The following is a 17,324-nucleotide window of genomic DNA, read 5'->3' on the forward strand; positions in this document are numbered from 1 at the left end:
TCCAAATAATTACATACTATTCCCTAACAGACATGAATATATATAATACCATATTCACATACATGTTTTTTCATCCATCCATAATTATACATTGCACTCAGGCGCGTGTTGAACAGACTTTGGGTCCTTTCCAAAACACGGGAACAACCTCGTGTCTAACTTCATGTACCTCTCCTAACATTTTGACTTTATTTACTGTTAAAAAACGAAATTCGTTATGGACACTGATAATAATCCAACAACGGAGGTAGTTGCTACTACTATGGACAGTGGAGATACAACAGAAGCGTTCGTAAAGGTGAAATCAAAGAAGACATCGAAGCGAAAACGCGAGATGGATGGAGTCGATATGGAGTCTGAGGACTCCGTAGCAAGCAAGCGGCCGCAGTTTCCACCCATTTCAGGCGACAAACTTAAGGTAAAGTAAATCCAAACATTTTATATAAGAGTACATATTTCGTACTGAGCTATTATACTTAGCTTGAACTTTGTATGTTAGGGAAGCACATTTTGCTCGTAACGTCTGGGTCTTGCACATGCGCAATGTCACCCTATTGCTATCATTATGCTGACACTCCCTAAATGAAAGCCTTTTTACCCCGCACAATTTTTAAGTGTCACTGTCTCACAAGACTACATTTTAGTCAGCCAGTGCGGTTTTCTTCTAGTGGAGAAGGGTATAGGCTACACAACAATGTCAAGAAACTGTTGAAGCTACTAATGGGCACAATCTGCACATACCACTGTGAGATGTTGCAGTGACAATTCTAACATTTCCACTGCGTCCTATTTTTTTTTTTGGGGCTCCTTGTTTCAGGGTGGTTCTGATGAGATGCGTAAGGTGGCTGTCCCGGCCCACAGGTATACTCCTCTGAAGGAGAACTGGCTGAAGATATTCACACCCATCGTCGAGAACCTACAGCTCCAAGTCAGATTCAACCTCAAAACCAGAAATGTGGAAATTAAAGTAAGTGCAAGGAGATTACCTGAGTGACGATATAGTCCCTGATAGTCCAGAGTGTCTTGGAAAGCTCATAGATAAGTGTCATTATGCATCTACTTACATGAACTCTTACGATGACATTTCAGTGAATTGGTTAAATGTTTATTATTACGTCTTGTGGAATGTTCTTCACGTGCATGATTTGTATTTATTTATTGGTGTCTAGAAAGTAGGCTTTAATAAGAACTTGTCTTTCATTTCAGACGTGTAAAGACACACAGGACATTGGCTCTCTCACGAGAGCTGCAGACTTCGTCCGAGCCTTCGTTCTAGGATTCCAGGTTGAGGTAAGCAGCAGCACCTTCATTCTCTTGTTGGGGTGATGAAATGCGAAGGATCCAGTCATCCAGCAGCACTCTACCATCTCTGCTCTGTGTTGACATAGTGAGAATTACAGGCCATCTCCCTTCTTTCAAGTCAAATATGTTTTTAAAGGGATAGTGAGAGATTTTGGCAATTCTGGGTATGTTTTTTTCTACGTACCCAGAGTCGGATGAACTCATGGATACCATTTATGTGTCACTGCGTGCAGTTTGAAGGCAGTTTCTTGAGCCATTGCTAACTAGCGTTAGCGCAATGACTTGAAGTCTACCGGAACCTCTAGCATGCAGTACTCTACTTTAAACATGCTAACTAGGCCTAAAGCCTAATGTCTATTGAGAATACAAAACCACTGTTTATCATGTAAAGGGAATCTGACACCTTGTCGCTCTCCCTTGGGATGTCTCTAAAGTTGAGTCTAAATCTAGGCTATTAGTTAACCGTAATGTCTTTGAGAATACAACTCCCCTGTTTTGTTCTGTTGAATCTAAACAACACCTCGTCTGTCTCCCCAGGATGCCCTTGCTCTCATCAGATTGGACGAGCTTTTCCTAGAAACCTTTGATGTCACAGACGGTAACTATGGGCCTGGCTGGCAGCACTGTTATTCTCTACCTTTACAAACTACAATATTTGTAGTCAGGAATGGAATTGAAGGATTTTGGGGCACTGGCCAGCCAGGCTAGTAAACCACAATGTGTACTTGCCCGGGTGACATTCTGTGCAATGCGGTATTTGAAAAGACAACATTTCACTAGTCATCGGGCTAGTTAGGCACACTTTCTACTAGCCCGGTCTGAAAAGTACTAGCCTTGGGTTAGCTTAATTTCTATCCCTGTAAGTTCTCTTCACTACTAAGTGCACTCCCTCAGAATCACATGTTTCACTAACTGTCTTGTTGTTTTCTTTCAATGAATCGGTTTTGGTCTTATCATCTTATCTTTAAAACCTTTTTAATATTTTTATTAATTATTTTTATATTTGGGAACTACAGATGAAAACTAGCCAGCTGGCTAAATATGGCACATTTCAAGAACTGTTATTTGATGTGCGTTGTCACTGTCAAATAAAAAAAGTATGCACGGTCCCTACCAATACTAAGTGCATTTAAGGCACAAACCTTTTCTCTCTGTACTAATTCTTTCTGTTTCGTTGGCAGTGAAACCACTGAAAGGAGATCATTTGTCCAGAGCTATCGGGAGGATAGCAGGTAAAGGAGGCAAAACAAAATTCACCATCGAAAATGTGACCAAGACCAGGATTGTTCTTGCAGACTCGTGAGTAGCGCTATGGCCCTATGGTATGACGGAATAGTTAGAATTCTAGGTCTACATTCAAATACTATTATTTATGGTTTACTCATGGCCTTTTTTGTTGGTGTCCTTAATATTTTACAGAAAAGTACACATATTAGGATCTTTCCAGAATATTAAGATGGCACGGACAGCGATCTGCAACCTCATCTTAGGTAAGACTGAAAGAGATGTGGAAGTTAGTAGAGTGGTGAGGAGGAGGAGGAGGAGGGGTATACAGTGTCCGGATGCGACAACACCACTTTCTGTATTCAGGTTTCACTCAAACGTCTTTTTAAGCTTTGTTTTACTATTGACAGTTACAGCTGATTTCAGGCTTGAATATCGATTAGATCACCTTAAATATAAGTAGTCGGATTCATTGTTTCAGTCTCTGAATTGTTTCATCGAACTTTTCGCCACCAGCTACTGATATCAGGAGAACAAACTACAATCTGTCTCGTGAATTAGCTTACATGTGCGCCCAGCTGGGCTCCCAAGCGAACTAGGCCCAAGCTCGTTTTCCCTGGCTAAACTAGCTGGCTAGCTAAACTATGATAGTTTTTGTCCTCATTGACAAACTTCATAAATACTGCACCCTCAAATTCAAAACTCATTTTACTAGTTATACAATTATGTAACTAAGAAATTAGCTGGAAAGAAACTTGAAAATTATTTTATTGTTTTGTTGTACAGTCATGAATGGTTTGAGATGTCTGTCGTAAGACGACAGTGGCGAAGGATCTCATTGCTACTTAACGCGGAACCAAGTTCAGTTTTGAGATCCACCGGCGTCATTGGCGTAGGGCTAGCTGGACGTTTCTGACAGGTCTTGGAACTGACAATGGGCAGGCACTCCCCGCTTGGCTCCATGGGATATGTAGTGATTTTGCCAACACATCCAGATATGTACACAGTCTTGTACCCTTTAACCTTTTTTGAACTGACTATCGTATTTGTTGAATAAATCAGACTTTTTATTAATATAATGAGTAATCCAGGAATGTCATGAGTTAATTGACAATATAAAACATGAGAAAATAGCAACTCTACAGCGCGCCAATGACGACAATGAATGGCTAAATTACTTCCAGACACGAAGGATCGGCCGGAGCTTCTCCTCCACATCACCACTCTATTGGCCATGTGAATTATAGTCATATAATCACGTCTCACCATTGCCCAAGTAACCTACAAGTCCCGTGTATTAAAATGGGGAGTGTTACAGGAAATGCCACATAAAACAAATGGTTGTTAGAGCATGGCGCTTGTAATGCCATGATTGTGGGGTTTGATTCCCGGGTCACCCCATACGAATAATGTATGCACGGATAACTGTGGCTTTGGGTTAAAGCGTCTGCTAAATGGCATATTATATATATTATTATTATTGATATATTATACATGTCTCTTTCCCCGTACAGGAAGTCCCCCTTCTAAGGTGTACGGTAACATCAGGGTTGTGGCCAGCAGGACGGCAGAGAGGTTCTAGAATCATACATGGATTTATCTTCTCATCGCCTGATGAAAGTCGGGTATTCACCAAGAGTCTCAGTAGGATCTGATCTTTTTTTAAAACATCATGAATAAGGTCATATGGACGGGTGGACCTGGTCCAAGATCAGCGCTCCTCTTTGAGATGCTTTTTGGAATATGTGCCCTTGCCTGACCTCTTCCGGGACCTTTGTTATTGACGCTGGACATATTGATCTGGGGAGTGCCTACCTGCCTTAAGACATCTGGACTGGCCAGTGTCTTCTCACAGGGGATATTTGCATGTAAATGATTTGCCCCTAATTGTCCTTTTTGGTTTTCAGTTGTTTGATTGAAATAAAATATTAACTAATGATGATTGTTTGGATCTGAACCTAACAAAGTATTTTTGGAGGCCAACGATGAATTCTTACACATGTGTCAAAGTGAAAATATGAGTTAATGTAAATAAAAATGGGAAAACCCTAATGTGAAACTGTTGTTAGTTTTCTGTGAGACTGTAAAGCGCCAGATAAAATTGGCCCAGAAACCCCACCACACACCAGGGAAACAAAGTGACCACACAAAACACCTACTTAAAATGTTTCAAAGTCTATTTTATTTTTTTATTTTCATACAGTATCAAGTTTCCAACAGGCCCATGGCATCAGATGCAGCATGCAGAGAAAAGGGGGAAAATAACTATTTGTCCAACTTAACCATTTCAGTTTCCACACAAACTAAAAAAGCACTGAGTCTCCTTCAAAGAAAAGAAAAGAAAGTAGCAGTCTGAACTATACAGATGGAATAGAAAGCTTCTATACAAAACAAGAAACATCATTTCCCCATTGAAAGCGGAGTACAATGCGTGGCAGTTGACTTGGGACCAGATATGCACCTTTTACTGGAATAGAAGCATTTTGCTGATCCGGTGGGGCGGGAGGGGGGGAATACAAAAAAAGTTTACGTAGTTCAGTTTGTTTGGATTACTTCTCATAATGTGTACATTTACCAAAGTTTGGCAACATCCATATTGTATCCCAGTGGATTATCAAATAGCATTATTACTGACCTCACCATTCATGTGTTAATGAGGATTATTTAAATGGGTTCATCTACATGGCACAATGAAAATCATCATGCAAGCACAGGGGAGGCGCAAGCAAAGCCACTTCTCCAGTGCTCTATGAAGGGAAACGGGATCCATCCCAAATGGCTCCCTATATGATGCACTCATTTTGACCAGATCTATGGGCCCTGGTTAAAAGTAGTGCACTATAAAATCGAGAATAGGGTGCCATTTGAGACTCACCCAATGACTCCCAACTCAATGTCTCACTTAAAAACGTCGGTTTCCAAACCAGCTATCGAGTCATTAAAAATGCACCCCGACGCCATTTTGTTACAGTTATTTTCATGGGGTGGTTTGGTTAAGCTGGTGTCAATCTCCCTTCTGTGAAATACCACTGGGCGGGACAAGGGACCCATGAGGTGATCGTGATAGAACGTGGTGAAGATTAAGAACTTAATGTACACACAACTCTCAAATGTACAGTATCCCGTTGATCATATCAAAAGTTACGAGTAACTCCGTTGTTGCGTTAGAAAGAACCCTGTACTGTAGCTGCACTATTCAGGAGGGCTTCGACATCGAGCTGCTGCAGCCTCTCTTGGCTAAGAAGATGATCAAACATTGACCTAATATACAATAACTACGCTGTTTGCAGTTGTCTCAATAAGATGCCCATAACGTTAAATATTCTCTCAATAACTCACTGACATTCATAATCTTTCTCATCTCGATCTTAGGATATTCCTCACTTCAGTTCAAAATGTAATAAAATACAAATACATAGATGCTCCATGTTTAAGAGATTTTTCAACTTGAGTGATTAAGCTATACAAGATCCCTTTATTCATCCAATTTTACACAAGGTGCAACTGAACATTTGACTATATCCCAACTCTCCAAAAGACACACACACACACACACACACACACACACACACACACACACACACACACACACACACACACACACACACACACACACACACAGAGGTTGGAGCAGAGGACTGCCATACTACGGCACCCGTGGAGCAGTTGCTGTGGGGGGTTAAGGGACTTGCTCAAGGGTACAATGGCAGGTGATGGCTTCTAGGATTTGATACCAGCAGCAACCCTCCGGTTGCCAGCTCACTTCCCCCCAGATTTTTCCCGTCAGACCCGGGATTCAAACTGGCAACCCTCCGGTTGCTGGCTCGCCTCTAACTGCTAGGCTACCTGCCGCCCATTTACTTTGCATTTGTCCTATGGTTCGACGTAAAAACGTGTCGTTAAAGTAAATTACAAATAAGTATGCAAAGACATCACTTTCTTGGCATCTATCTCTACGTTTAGAATATTAATCTCCAACAATATAAACATATAAATAACACATCCTATCACTCTTGTTACAAAATTGTATGTTTAATGTGATCGTAAGCTTAACTGATCTAATCCAACCTGATTGGAAGCTTAACTGAACTAATCCAACCTGATTGGAAGTTTAACTGATCTAATATAACCTGTTCAAGGGTCAAATAGAGTAAAAGAAACTGCTGTTTATTTTTGAAAATGAAATTTGCATCTAACCATTAGTGATCGTGCAGCGAGCGTTTGACGCATCGCAGACCAGTCCATCACTGACAGCGACGGTGGATAGTTCATAATAACAGTATGATATGTCCTGGTTGGCACTTCACACTCTACGTTTTGAATTGTAACTGAAATCAAGTATATTATTTAACGTAACACCTCAGCTAACGACACATTTCCCCGCGAAAGAGACATTATAGATAAACTTGTCTATAAAAAAAAAAAAGAGACCAGAACGAAAATAAATATTAAAAAATTATATTACAACAAAAAAGAATTAACTCAATATAAACAAGCCAAGCTTTCTCCCCCCCTCCCCCTCCATTGAACTGGGATGCTCTTACAAACGAGAATAGCTGTCCTTCAGGTTATTGAGAGGATCGGAGTTCAATAACACTTCGAAGTTGGCTTCGCGAGGCTCGTGGCTTGTTTAGAAGAAAAAAGGTGGCTTCACGGGGAGAGAGAATACTTCCATTGAAATACATAGAGCGTTTGCCAGACGTCTTGAACAGATCTTCAGAGACCGACGGAGAAGAAAGTGAGGGGGAGAGAGGAGGAGGAGGGACGGGCTCACACGTCCACCACCATCTTTTTGTGTATGTCAAGGCCACCCACCACCTAGGAGAAGAGAGGAGGAACAGAACCAAAGAGCTCTTATTCTAGTTCTAATTCCAATTCTAGAGCAAAAGCTGGAACAGATTGATTCTTAATGCTATTGGCTAAATTAGCGGATTTCTAACTAAGAGAGGCAACTTAATACTAGTATAACTACAGTATCCTGTTAACCCCTTAATACTAGTATAACTACAGTATCCTGTTAACCCCTTAATACTAGTATAACTACAGTATCCTGTTAACCCCTTAATACTAGTATAACTACAGTATCCTGTTAACCCCTTAATACTAGTATAACTACTGTATCCTGTTAACCCCTTAATACTAGTATAACTACAGTATCCTGTTAACCCCCTTAATACTAGTATAACTACAGTATCCTGTTAACCCCTTAATACTAGTATAACTACAGTATCCTGTTAACCCCTTAATACTAGTATAACGACAGTATCCTGTTAACCCCTTAATACTAGTATAACTACAGTATCCTGTTAACCCCTTAATACTAGTATAACTACAGTATCCTGTTAACCCCTTAATACTAGTATAACTACAGTATCCTGTTAACCCCTTAATACTAGTATAACTACAGTATCCTGTTAACCCCTTAATACTAGTATAACTACAGTATCCTGTTAACCCCTTAATACTAGTATAACTACAGTATCCTGTTAACCCCTTAATACTAGTATAACGACAGTATCCTGTTAACCCCTTAATACTAGTATAACTACAGTATCCTGTTAACCCCTTAATACTAGTATAACTACAGTATCCTGTTAACCCCTTAATACTAGTATAACTACAGTATCCTGTTAACCCCTTAATACTAGTATAACGACAGTATCCTGTTAACCCCTTAATACTAGTATAACTACAGTATCCTGTTAACCCCTTAATACTAGTATAACTACAGTATCCTGTTAACCCCTTAATACTAGTATAACTACAGTATCCTGTTAACCCCTTAATACTAGTATAACTACAGTATCCTGTTAACCCCTTAATACTAGTATAACTAAAGTATCCTGTTAACCCCTTAATACTAGTATAACTACAGTATCATGTTAACCCCTTAATACTAGTATAACTACAGTATCCTGTTAACCCCTTAATACTAATATAACTACAGTATCCTGTTAACCCTTTAATACTAGTATAACTACAGTATCCTGTTAACCCCTTAATACTAGTATAACTACAGTATCCTGTTAACCCCTTAATACTAGTATAACTACAGTATCCTGTTAACCCCTTTAATACTAGTATAACTACTGTATCCTGTTAACCCCTTAATACTAGTATAACTACAGTATCCTGTTAACCCCTTAATACTAGTATAACTACAGTATCCTGTTAACCCCTTAATACTAGTATAACTACAGTATCCTGTTAACCCCTTAATACTAGTATAACTACAGTATCCTGTTAACCCCTTAATACTAGTATAACTACAGTATCCTGTTAACCCCTTAATACTAGTATAACTACAGTATCCTGTTAACCCCTTAATACTAGTATAACTACAGTATCCTGTTAACCCCTTAATACTAGTATAACTACAGTATCCTGTTAACCCCTTAATACTAGTATAACTACTGTATCCTGTTAACCCCTTAATACTAGTATAACTACAGTATCCTGTTAACCCCTTAATACTAGTATAACTACAGTATCCTGTTAACCCCTTAATACTAGTATAACTACAGTATCCTGTTAACCCCTTAATACTAGTATAACGACAGTATCCTGTTAACCCCTTAATACTAGTATAACTACAGTATCCTGTTAACCCCCTTAATACTAGTATAACTACAGTATCCTGTTAACCCCTTAATACTAGTATAACTACAGTATCCTGTTAACCCCTTAATACTAGTATAACTACAGTATCCTGTTAACCCCTTAATACTAGTATAACTACTGTATCCTGTTAACCCCTTAATACTAGTATAACTACAGTATCCTGTTAACCCCTTAATACTAGTATAACTACAGTATCCTGTTAACCCCTTAATACTAGTATAACTACAGTATCCTGTTAACCCCTTAATACTAGTATAACTACAGTATCCTGTTAACCCCTTAATACTAGTATAACTACAGTATCCTGTTAACCCCTTAATACTAGTATAACTACAGTATCCTGTTAACCCCTTTAATACTAGTATAACTACAGTATCCTGTTAACCCCTTAATACTAGTATAACTACAGTATCCTGTTAACCCCTTAATACTAGTATAACTACTGTATCCTGTTAACCCCTTAATACTAGTATAACTACAGTATCCTGTTAACCCCTTAATACTAGTATAACTACAGTATCCTGTTAACCCCTTAATACTAGTATAACTACAGTATCCTGTTAACCCCTTAATACTAGTATAACGACAGTATCCTGTTAACCCCTTAATACTAGTATAACTACAGTATCCTGTTAACCCCTTAATACTAGTATAACTACAGTATCCTGTTAACCCCTTAATACTAGTATAACTACAGTATCCTGTTAACCCCTTAATACTAGTATAACTACAGTATCCTGTTAACCCCCTTAATACTAGTATAACTACAGTATCCTGTTAACCCCTTAATACTAGTATAACTACAGTATCCTGTTAACCCCTTAATACTAGTATAACGACAGTATCCTGTTAACCCTTAATACTAGTATAACTACAGTATCCTGTTAACCCCTTAATACTAGTATAACTACAGTATCCTGTTAACCCCTTAATACTAGTATAACTACAGTATCCTGTTAACCCCTTAATACTAGTATAACTACAGTATCCTGTTAACCCCTTAATACTAGTATAACTACAGTATCCTGTTAACCCCTTAATACTAGTATAACTACTGTATCCTGTTAACCCCTTAATACTAGTATAACTACAGCATCCTGTTAACCCCTTAATACTAGTATAACTACAGTATCCTGTTAACCCCTTAATACTAGTATAACTACAGTATCCTGTTAACCCCTTAATACTAGTATAACGACAGTATCCTGTTAACCCCTTAATACTAGTATAACTACAGTATCATGTTAACCCCTTAATACTAGTATAACTACAGTATCCTGTTAACCCCTTAATACTAGTATAACTACAGTATCCTGTTAACCCCTTAATACTAGTATAACTACAGTATCCTGTTAACCCCTTAATACTAGTATAACTACAGTATCCTGTTAACCCCTTAATACTAGTATAACTACAGTATCCTGTTAACCCCTTAATACTAGTATAACTACAGTATCCTGTTAACCCCTTAATACTAGTATAACTACAGTATCCTGTTAACCCCTTAATACTAGTATAACTACTGTATCCTGTTAACCCCTTAATACTAGTATAACTACAGTATCCTGTTAACCCCTTAATACTAGTATAACTACAGTATCCTGTTAACCCCTTAATACTAGTATAACTACAGTATCCTGTTAACCCCTTAATACTAGTATAACTACAGTATCCTGTTAACCCCTTAATACTAGTATAACTACAGTATCCTGTTAACCCCTTAATACTAGTATAACTACAGTATCCTGTTAACCCCCTTAATACTAGCATAACTACAGTATCCTGTTAACCCCTTAATACTAGCATAACTACAGTATCCTGTTAACCCATTAATACTAGTATAACTACAGTATCCTGTTAACCCCTTTAATACTAGTATAACTACAGTATCCTGTTAACCCCTTAATACTAGTATAACTACAGTATCCTGTTAACCCCTTAATACTAGTATAACTACAGTATCCTGTTAACCCCTTAATACTAGTATAACTACAGTATCCTGTTAACCCCTTAATACTAGTATAACTACAGTATCCTGTTAACCCCTTAATACTAGTATAACTACAGTATCCTGTTAACCCCTTAATACTAGTATAACTACAGTATCCTGTTAACCCCCTTAATACTAGTATAACTACAGTATCCTGTTAACCCCTTAATACTAGTATAACTACAGTATCCTGTTAACCCCTTAATACTAGTATAACTACAGTATCCTGTTAACCCCTTAATACTAGTATAACTACAGTATCCTGTTAACCCCTTAATACTAGTATAACTACAGTATCCTGTTAACCCCTTAATACTAGTATAACTACAGTATCCTGTTAACCCCTTAATACTAGTATAACTACAGTATCCTGTTAACCCCTTAATACTAGTATAACTACAGTATCCTGTTAACCCCTTAATACTAGTATAACGACAGTATCCTGTTAACCCCTTAATACTAGTATAACTACAGTATCCTGTTAACCCCTTAATACTAGTATAACTACAGTATCCTGTTAACCCCTTAATACTAGTATAACTACAGTATCCTGTTAACCCCTTAATACTAGTATAACTACAGTATCCTGTTAACCCCTTAATACTAGTATAACTAAAGTATCCTGTTAACCCCTTAATACTAGTATAACTACAGTATCCTGTTAACCCCTTAATACTAGTATAACTACAGTATCCTGTTAACCCCTTAATACTAATATAACTACAGTATCCTGTTAACCCCTTAATACTAGTATAACTACAGTATCCTGTTAACCCCTTAATACTAGTATAACTACAGTATCCTGTTAACCCCTTAATACTAGTATAACTACAGTATCCTGTTAACCCCTAATACTAGTATAACTACTGTATCCTGTTAACCCCTTAATACTAGTATAACTACAGTATCCTGTTAACCCCTTAATACTAGTATAACTACAGTATCCTGTTAACCCCTTTAATACTAGTATAACTACAGTATCCTGTTAACCCCTTAATACTAGTATAACTACAGTATCCTGTTAACCCCTTAATACTAGTATAACTACAGTATCCTGTTAACCCCTTAATACTAGTATAACTACAGTATCCTGTTAACCCCTTAATACTAGCATAACTACAGTATCCTGTTAACCCCTTAATACTAGTATAACTACAGTATCCTGTTAACCCATTAATACTAGTATAACTACAGTATCCTGTTAACCCCTTAATACTAGTATAACTACAGTATCCTGTTAACCCCTTAATACTAGTATAACTACAGTATCCTGTTAACCCCTTAATACTAGTATAACTACAGTATCCTGTTAACCCCTTAATACTAGTATAACTACAGTATCCTGTTAACCCCTTAATACTAGTATAACTACAGTATCCTGTTAACCCCTTAATACTAGTATAACTACAGTATCCTGTTAACCCCTTAATACTAGTATAACTACAGTATCCTGTTAACCCCTTAATACTAGTATAACTACAGTATCCTGTTAACCCCTTAATACTAGTATAACTACAGTATCCTGTTAACCCCTTAATACTAGTATAACTACAGTATCCTGTTAACCCCTTAATACTAGTATAACTACAGTATCCTGTTAACCCCTTAATACTAGCATAACTACAGTATCCTGTTAACCCCTTAATACTAGTATAACTACAGTATCCTGTTAACCCATTAATACTAGTATAACTACAGTATCCTGTTAACCCCTTAATACTAGTATAACTACAGTATCCTGTTAACCCCTTAATACTAGTATAACTACAGTATCCTGTTAACCCCTTAATACTAGTATAACTACAGTATCCTGTTAACCCCTTAATACTAGTATAACTACAGTATCCTGTTAACCCCTTAATACTAGTATAACTACAGTATCCTGTTAACCCCTTAATACTAGTATAACTACAGTATCCTGTTAACCCCTTAATACTAGTATAACTACAGTATCCTGTTAACCCCTTAATACTAGTATAACTACAGTATCCTGTTAACCCCTTAATACTAGTATAACTACAGTATCCTGTTAACCCCTTAATACTAGTATAACTACAGTATCCTGTTAACCCCTTAATACTAGTATAACTACAGTATCCTGTTAACCCCTTAATACTAGTATAACTACAGTATCATGTTAACCCCTTAATACTAGTATAACTACAGTATCCTGTTAACCCCTTAATACTAGTATAACTACATTATCCTGTTAACCCCTTAATACTAGTATAACTACAGTATCCTGTTAACCCCTTAATACTAGTATAACTACAGTATCCTGTTAACCCCTTAATACTAGTATAACTACAGTATCCTGTTAACCCCTTAATACTAGCATAACTACAGTATCCTGTTAACCCCTTGTCTGTAATACTGTCCTGCACTCTCAGCTATTTTAATGAATGACTCTCTTCAAATGAAGTCACACAATCCCTTCACGATAACCTTGGGCTGCTCCAGCACAAACCAATTATAACCGTTGGTTCAACATTCCGAGTTGTCCTGAAAATAATACTGCCACAAGAACAGCGTTTCAGTTCCAAGGTTCTAGAGCAGTGGTTTCCAACCTGTGCTCCGCCAATTATTTTTGATTCAAATTTAAATAAAATACAAATATTATTTTTTTCTTCCAAAGATAATAACAGTTGGGAGTATTAATGGTATTATAAATCAATTTGACATTACTTTTCACAATTCAAATTGTTTATAATAATAATAATAATAATAGGCCTTTAATTTGTTACATTCACTGCAAAAATGTACTACACTTTACCGCCAATGGTGGTCCTCGAGCTTTTGACAGTGATTTAGTGGTCCCCGGAACTGAAAAGTTTGGGAACCACTGCCTTAAGAGAATTATGTGCCAAATATGGCTTATTCGGAAGAGTGAAACAGAATACAGAACTTTCATAGTGAAATGGGCTAGAATCACGCTCTATACATAACATTTAGATCTGCAACATTACAACATTTTTTACACTTCAATGAATAAGCCCTCTGGTGTGTTAAAGCAGGGCAGGAGAAGCCATCAACCATAGCAGCCCTCCAAAACTGGAGTTACCCCCCAATACGGTTGCACTATTCTGGAAAATGTCCCCAAGCTCTGCTTGTTCCTTCCTGATACTGGGAATCCTCCAACCAGAATAAAAAAAATTAACTGGGAAACTTGGAGAACTTTTCGAGACAGTGACTTCGGAAAGTATTCAGATCCCTTGACTTTTTCCACATTTTGTTATGTTACAGCCTTATTCTAAAATTGATTAAATTGTTTTTTTTCCCCTCATCAATCTACACACAATACCCCATAATGACAAAGCAAAAACAGGTTTTCATATTTTTTGCCTAATTTATTAAAAATTAAAAACGGAAATATCACATTTACATAAGTATTCAGACCCTTTACTCAGTCCTTGTTGAAGCACCTTTGGCAGCGATTACAGCATTGAGTCTTCTTAGGTATGGCGCTACAAGCTTGGCACACCTTTATTTGGGGAGTTTATCCCATTCTTCTCTGCAGATGTTCTCAAGCTCTGTCAGGTTGGATGGGGAGCGTTGCTGCACAGCTATTTTCAGGTCTCTCCAGAGATGTTTGATCGGGTTCAAGTCCGGGCTCTGGCTGGGCCACTCAAGGACATTCAGAGACTTGTCCCGAAGCCACTCCTGTGTTGTCTTGTCTGTGAGCTTAGGGTCGTTGTCCTGTTGGAAGGTGAACCTTCGCCCCAGTCTGAGGTCCTGAGCGCTCTGGAGCAGGTTTTTAATCAAGGATCTCTGTACTTTGCTCCGTTCATCTTTCCGTCGATCCTGACTAGTCTCCCAGTCCCTGCCGCTGAAAAACATCCCCACAGCATGATGCTGCCACCACCATGCTTCATCGTAGGGATGGTACTGGCCAGGTTTCCTCCAGATGTGACGCTTGGCATTCAGGCCAAAGAGTTCAATCTTGGTTTCATCAGACCAGAGAATCTTGTTTCTCATGGTCTGAGAGTCTTTAGGTGCCTTTTGGCAAACTCCAAGTGGGCTGTCATGTGCCTTTTACTGAAGAGTGGCTTCCGTCTGGCCACTCTACCATAAAGGCCTGATTGGTGGAGTGCTGCAGAGATGGTTGTCCTTCTGGAAGGTTCTCCCATCTCCACAGAGGAACTCTGGAGCTCTGTCAGAGTGACCATCAGGTTCTTGGTCCCCTCCCTGACCAAGGCCCTTCTCCCCCGATTTCTCAGTTTGGCCGGGCAGCCAGCTCTAGGAAGAGTCTTGGTGGTTCCAAACTTCTTCCATTTAAGAATGATGGAGGCCACTGTGTTCTTGGGGACCTTCAATGCTGCAGATTTGTTTTTTTAAAATCTTCCCCAGATCTGTGCCTCGACACAATCCTGTCTTGGAGCTCTGCGGACAATTCCTTCGACCTCATGGCTTGGTTTTTGCTCTGACATGCACTGTCAACTGTGGGACCATATATAGACAGGTGAGTGCCTTTCCAAATCATGTCCAATCAATTGAATTTACCACAGCTGGACTCCAATCAAGTTGTAGAAACATCTCAAGGATGATCAATGGAAACAGGATGCAGCTGAGGTCAACTTCGAGTCTCATAGCAATGAGTCTGACTACTTGTGTAAATAAGGTATTTCTGTTTAGTATATTTAATACATTTGCTAAAATGTCTAACAACCTGTTTTCACTTTGTCATTATGGGTTATTGTAAGTAGATTGCTGAGGAAAATGTTTTATTTAATCCATTTTAGAATAAGGCTGTAACGTAACAAAATGTGGGAAAAGTCAAGGGGTCTGAATACTTTCTGAAGGCACTGTATACTGCGAGATTCTGGCAGTTCTTCAACTTCCCCAGAGTCAGATGAACTCGTGGATATTATTTGTATGTCTCTGCGTGCAGTACGAAGGAAGTCAGAGGTAGTTTCGCGAGCCAATGCTAACTAGCTAAAGTCTACAGATACGGTAGCATCTCTCAGTATCCCTTTAACCCCAGTTCCCCGGCCATCATGACCCCAGACTTACTAAGCAGAACTCTTCGAAGGATATCCTGCCGTCTCCGTCCTTGTCTGCGTTGATGATGGTCTTGTCCACGATCTGCTGGAGCTGAGTGTCCTTCAGGTTGTTTCCAACCATCATCTTCAGCACCTGGAAGAGCTCCCCGTTGGAAATGTAGCCATCCTTGTCCATGTCGTAGATCCGGAAGGCGACTAGAGGGGAGGGGGGGAAGGAGACAGGGAGGGAGAGAAAGGGGCCAGGGAGGGAGAGAACGGGGACAGGGAGGGAGAGGAGGGAGAGAAAGGGGCCAGGGAGGGAGAGAAAGGGGCCAGGGAGGGAGAGAAAGGGGCCAGGGAGGGGGGGAAGGAGCCAGGGAGGGAGAGAAAGGGGCCAGGGAGGGAGAGAAAGGGGCCAGGGAGGGAGAGAACGGGGCCAGGGAGGGAGAGGAGGGAGAGAACGGGGCCAGGGAGGGAGAGAACGGGGCCAGGGAGGGAGAGGAGGGAGAGAAAGGGGCCAGGGAGGGAGAGAAAGGGGCCAGGGAGGGAGAGAAAGGGAGAGAAAGGGGCCAGGGAGAGAGAGAAAGGGGCCAGGGAGGGAGAGGAGGGAGAGAAAGGAGCCAGGGAGGGAGAGAAAGGGGCCAGGGAGGGAAATGGGCCAGGGAGGGAGAGAAAGGGGCCAGGGAGGGAGATAATGGGGCCAGGGAGGGAGAGAACGGGGCCAGGGAGGGAGAGAAAGGGGCCAAGGAGTGAGAGAACGGGGCCAGGGAGGGAGAGGAGGGAGAGAAAGGGGCCAGGGAGGGAGAGAAAGGGGCCAGGGAGGGAGAGAAAGGGGCCAGGGAGGGAGAGGAGGGAGAGAAAGGGGCCAGGGAGGGAGAGAAAGGGGCCAGGGAGGGAGAGGAGGGAGAGAACGGGGCCAGGGAGGGAGAGGAGGGAGAGAAAGGGGCCAGAGAGGGAGAGAAAGGGGCCAGGGAGGGAGAGAAAGGGGCCAGGGAGGGAGAGAAAGGGGCCAGGGAGGGAGAGAAAGGGGCCAGGGAGGGAGAGGAGGGAGAGAAAGGGGCCAGGGAGGGAGAGAACGGGGCCAGGGAGGGAGAGAAAGGGGCCAGGGAGGGAGAGAAAGGGGCCAGGGAGGGAGAGGAGGGAGAGAAAGGGGCCAGGGAGGGAGAGAACGGGGCCAGGGAGGGAGAGAAAGGGGCCAGGGAGGGAGA

At 40.2% G+C, this 17,324-nt stretch overlaps 2 protein-coding genes across 2 annotated transcripts in view; one reads left to right on the forward strand and one right to left on the reverse strand.

Moving 5' to 3' along the window:
- Window positions 1–112: 112 nt before the first annotated feature.
- On the forward strand, window positions 113–4,585 carry pno1 (partner of NOB1 homolog). The gene is made up of 7 exons (XM_041889694.2): window positions 113–418; window positions 818–967; window positions 1,207–1,290; window positions 1,840–1,900; window positions 2,484–2,601; window positions 2,722–2,792; window positions 4,041–4,585. The coding sequence occupies exons 1-7, from the start codon at window positions 218–220 to the stop codon at window positions 4,106–4,108; spliced, it is 753 nt and encodes a 250-aa protein (XP_041745628.2). The 5' UTR covers window positions 113–217; the 3' UTR covers window positions 4,109–4,585.
- A 100-nt stretch (window positions 4,586–4,685) lies between these two features.
- Window positions 4,686–17,324, reverse strand: part of ppp3r1a (protein phosphatase 3, regulatory subunit B, alpha a) — a 43,864-nt gene continuing 31,225 nt past the window's right edge. Inside the window, exons 5-6 of the mRNA XM_041889818.2 lie at window positions 16,148–16,332; window positions 4,686–7,344 (exon numbers count right to left, since the gene is read on the reverse strand). Of these exons, the coding sequence (XP_041745752.1) occupies window positions 7,297–7,344; window positions 16,148–16,332 (233 nt within the window). The 3' untranslated portion in view covers window positions 4,686–7,296. The remainder of the gene's footprint in view (window positions 7,345–16,147; window positions 16,333–17,324) is intronic.

Source organism: Coregonus clupeaformis, chromosome 1 (genome assembly GCF_020615455.1).
Source record: "Coregonus clupeaformis isolate EN_2021a chromosome 1, ASM2061545v1, whole genome shotgun sequence".
In the NCBI taxonomy this organism is placed as follows: domain Eukaryota; kingdom Metazoa; phylum Chordata; class Actinopteri; order Salmoniformes; family Salmonidae; genus Coregonus; species Coregonus clupeaformis.

Bases quoted from the DNA above. Each gene is read 5' to 3' on its own strand.
- pno1 (XM_041889694.2), top strand. From the start codon at position 218: ATGGACACTGATAATAATCCAACAACGGAGGTAGTTGCTACTACTATG. The intron at 968-1,206 runs GTAAGTGCAAGG...CTTTCATTTCAG, and splicing joins CCAGAAATGTGGAAATTAAA to ACGTGTAAAGACACACAGGA. The intron at 1,291-1,839 runs GTAAGCAGCAGC...CTGTCTCCCCAG, and splicing joins TTCTAGGATTCCAGGTTGAG to GATGCCCTTGCTCTCATCAG.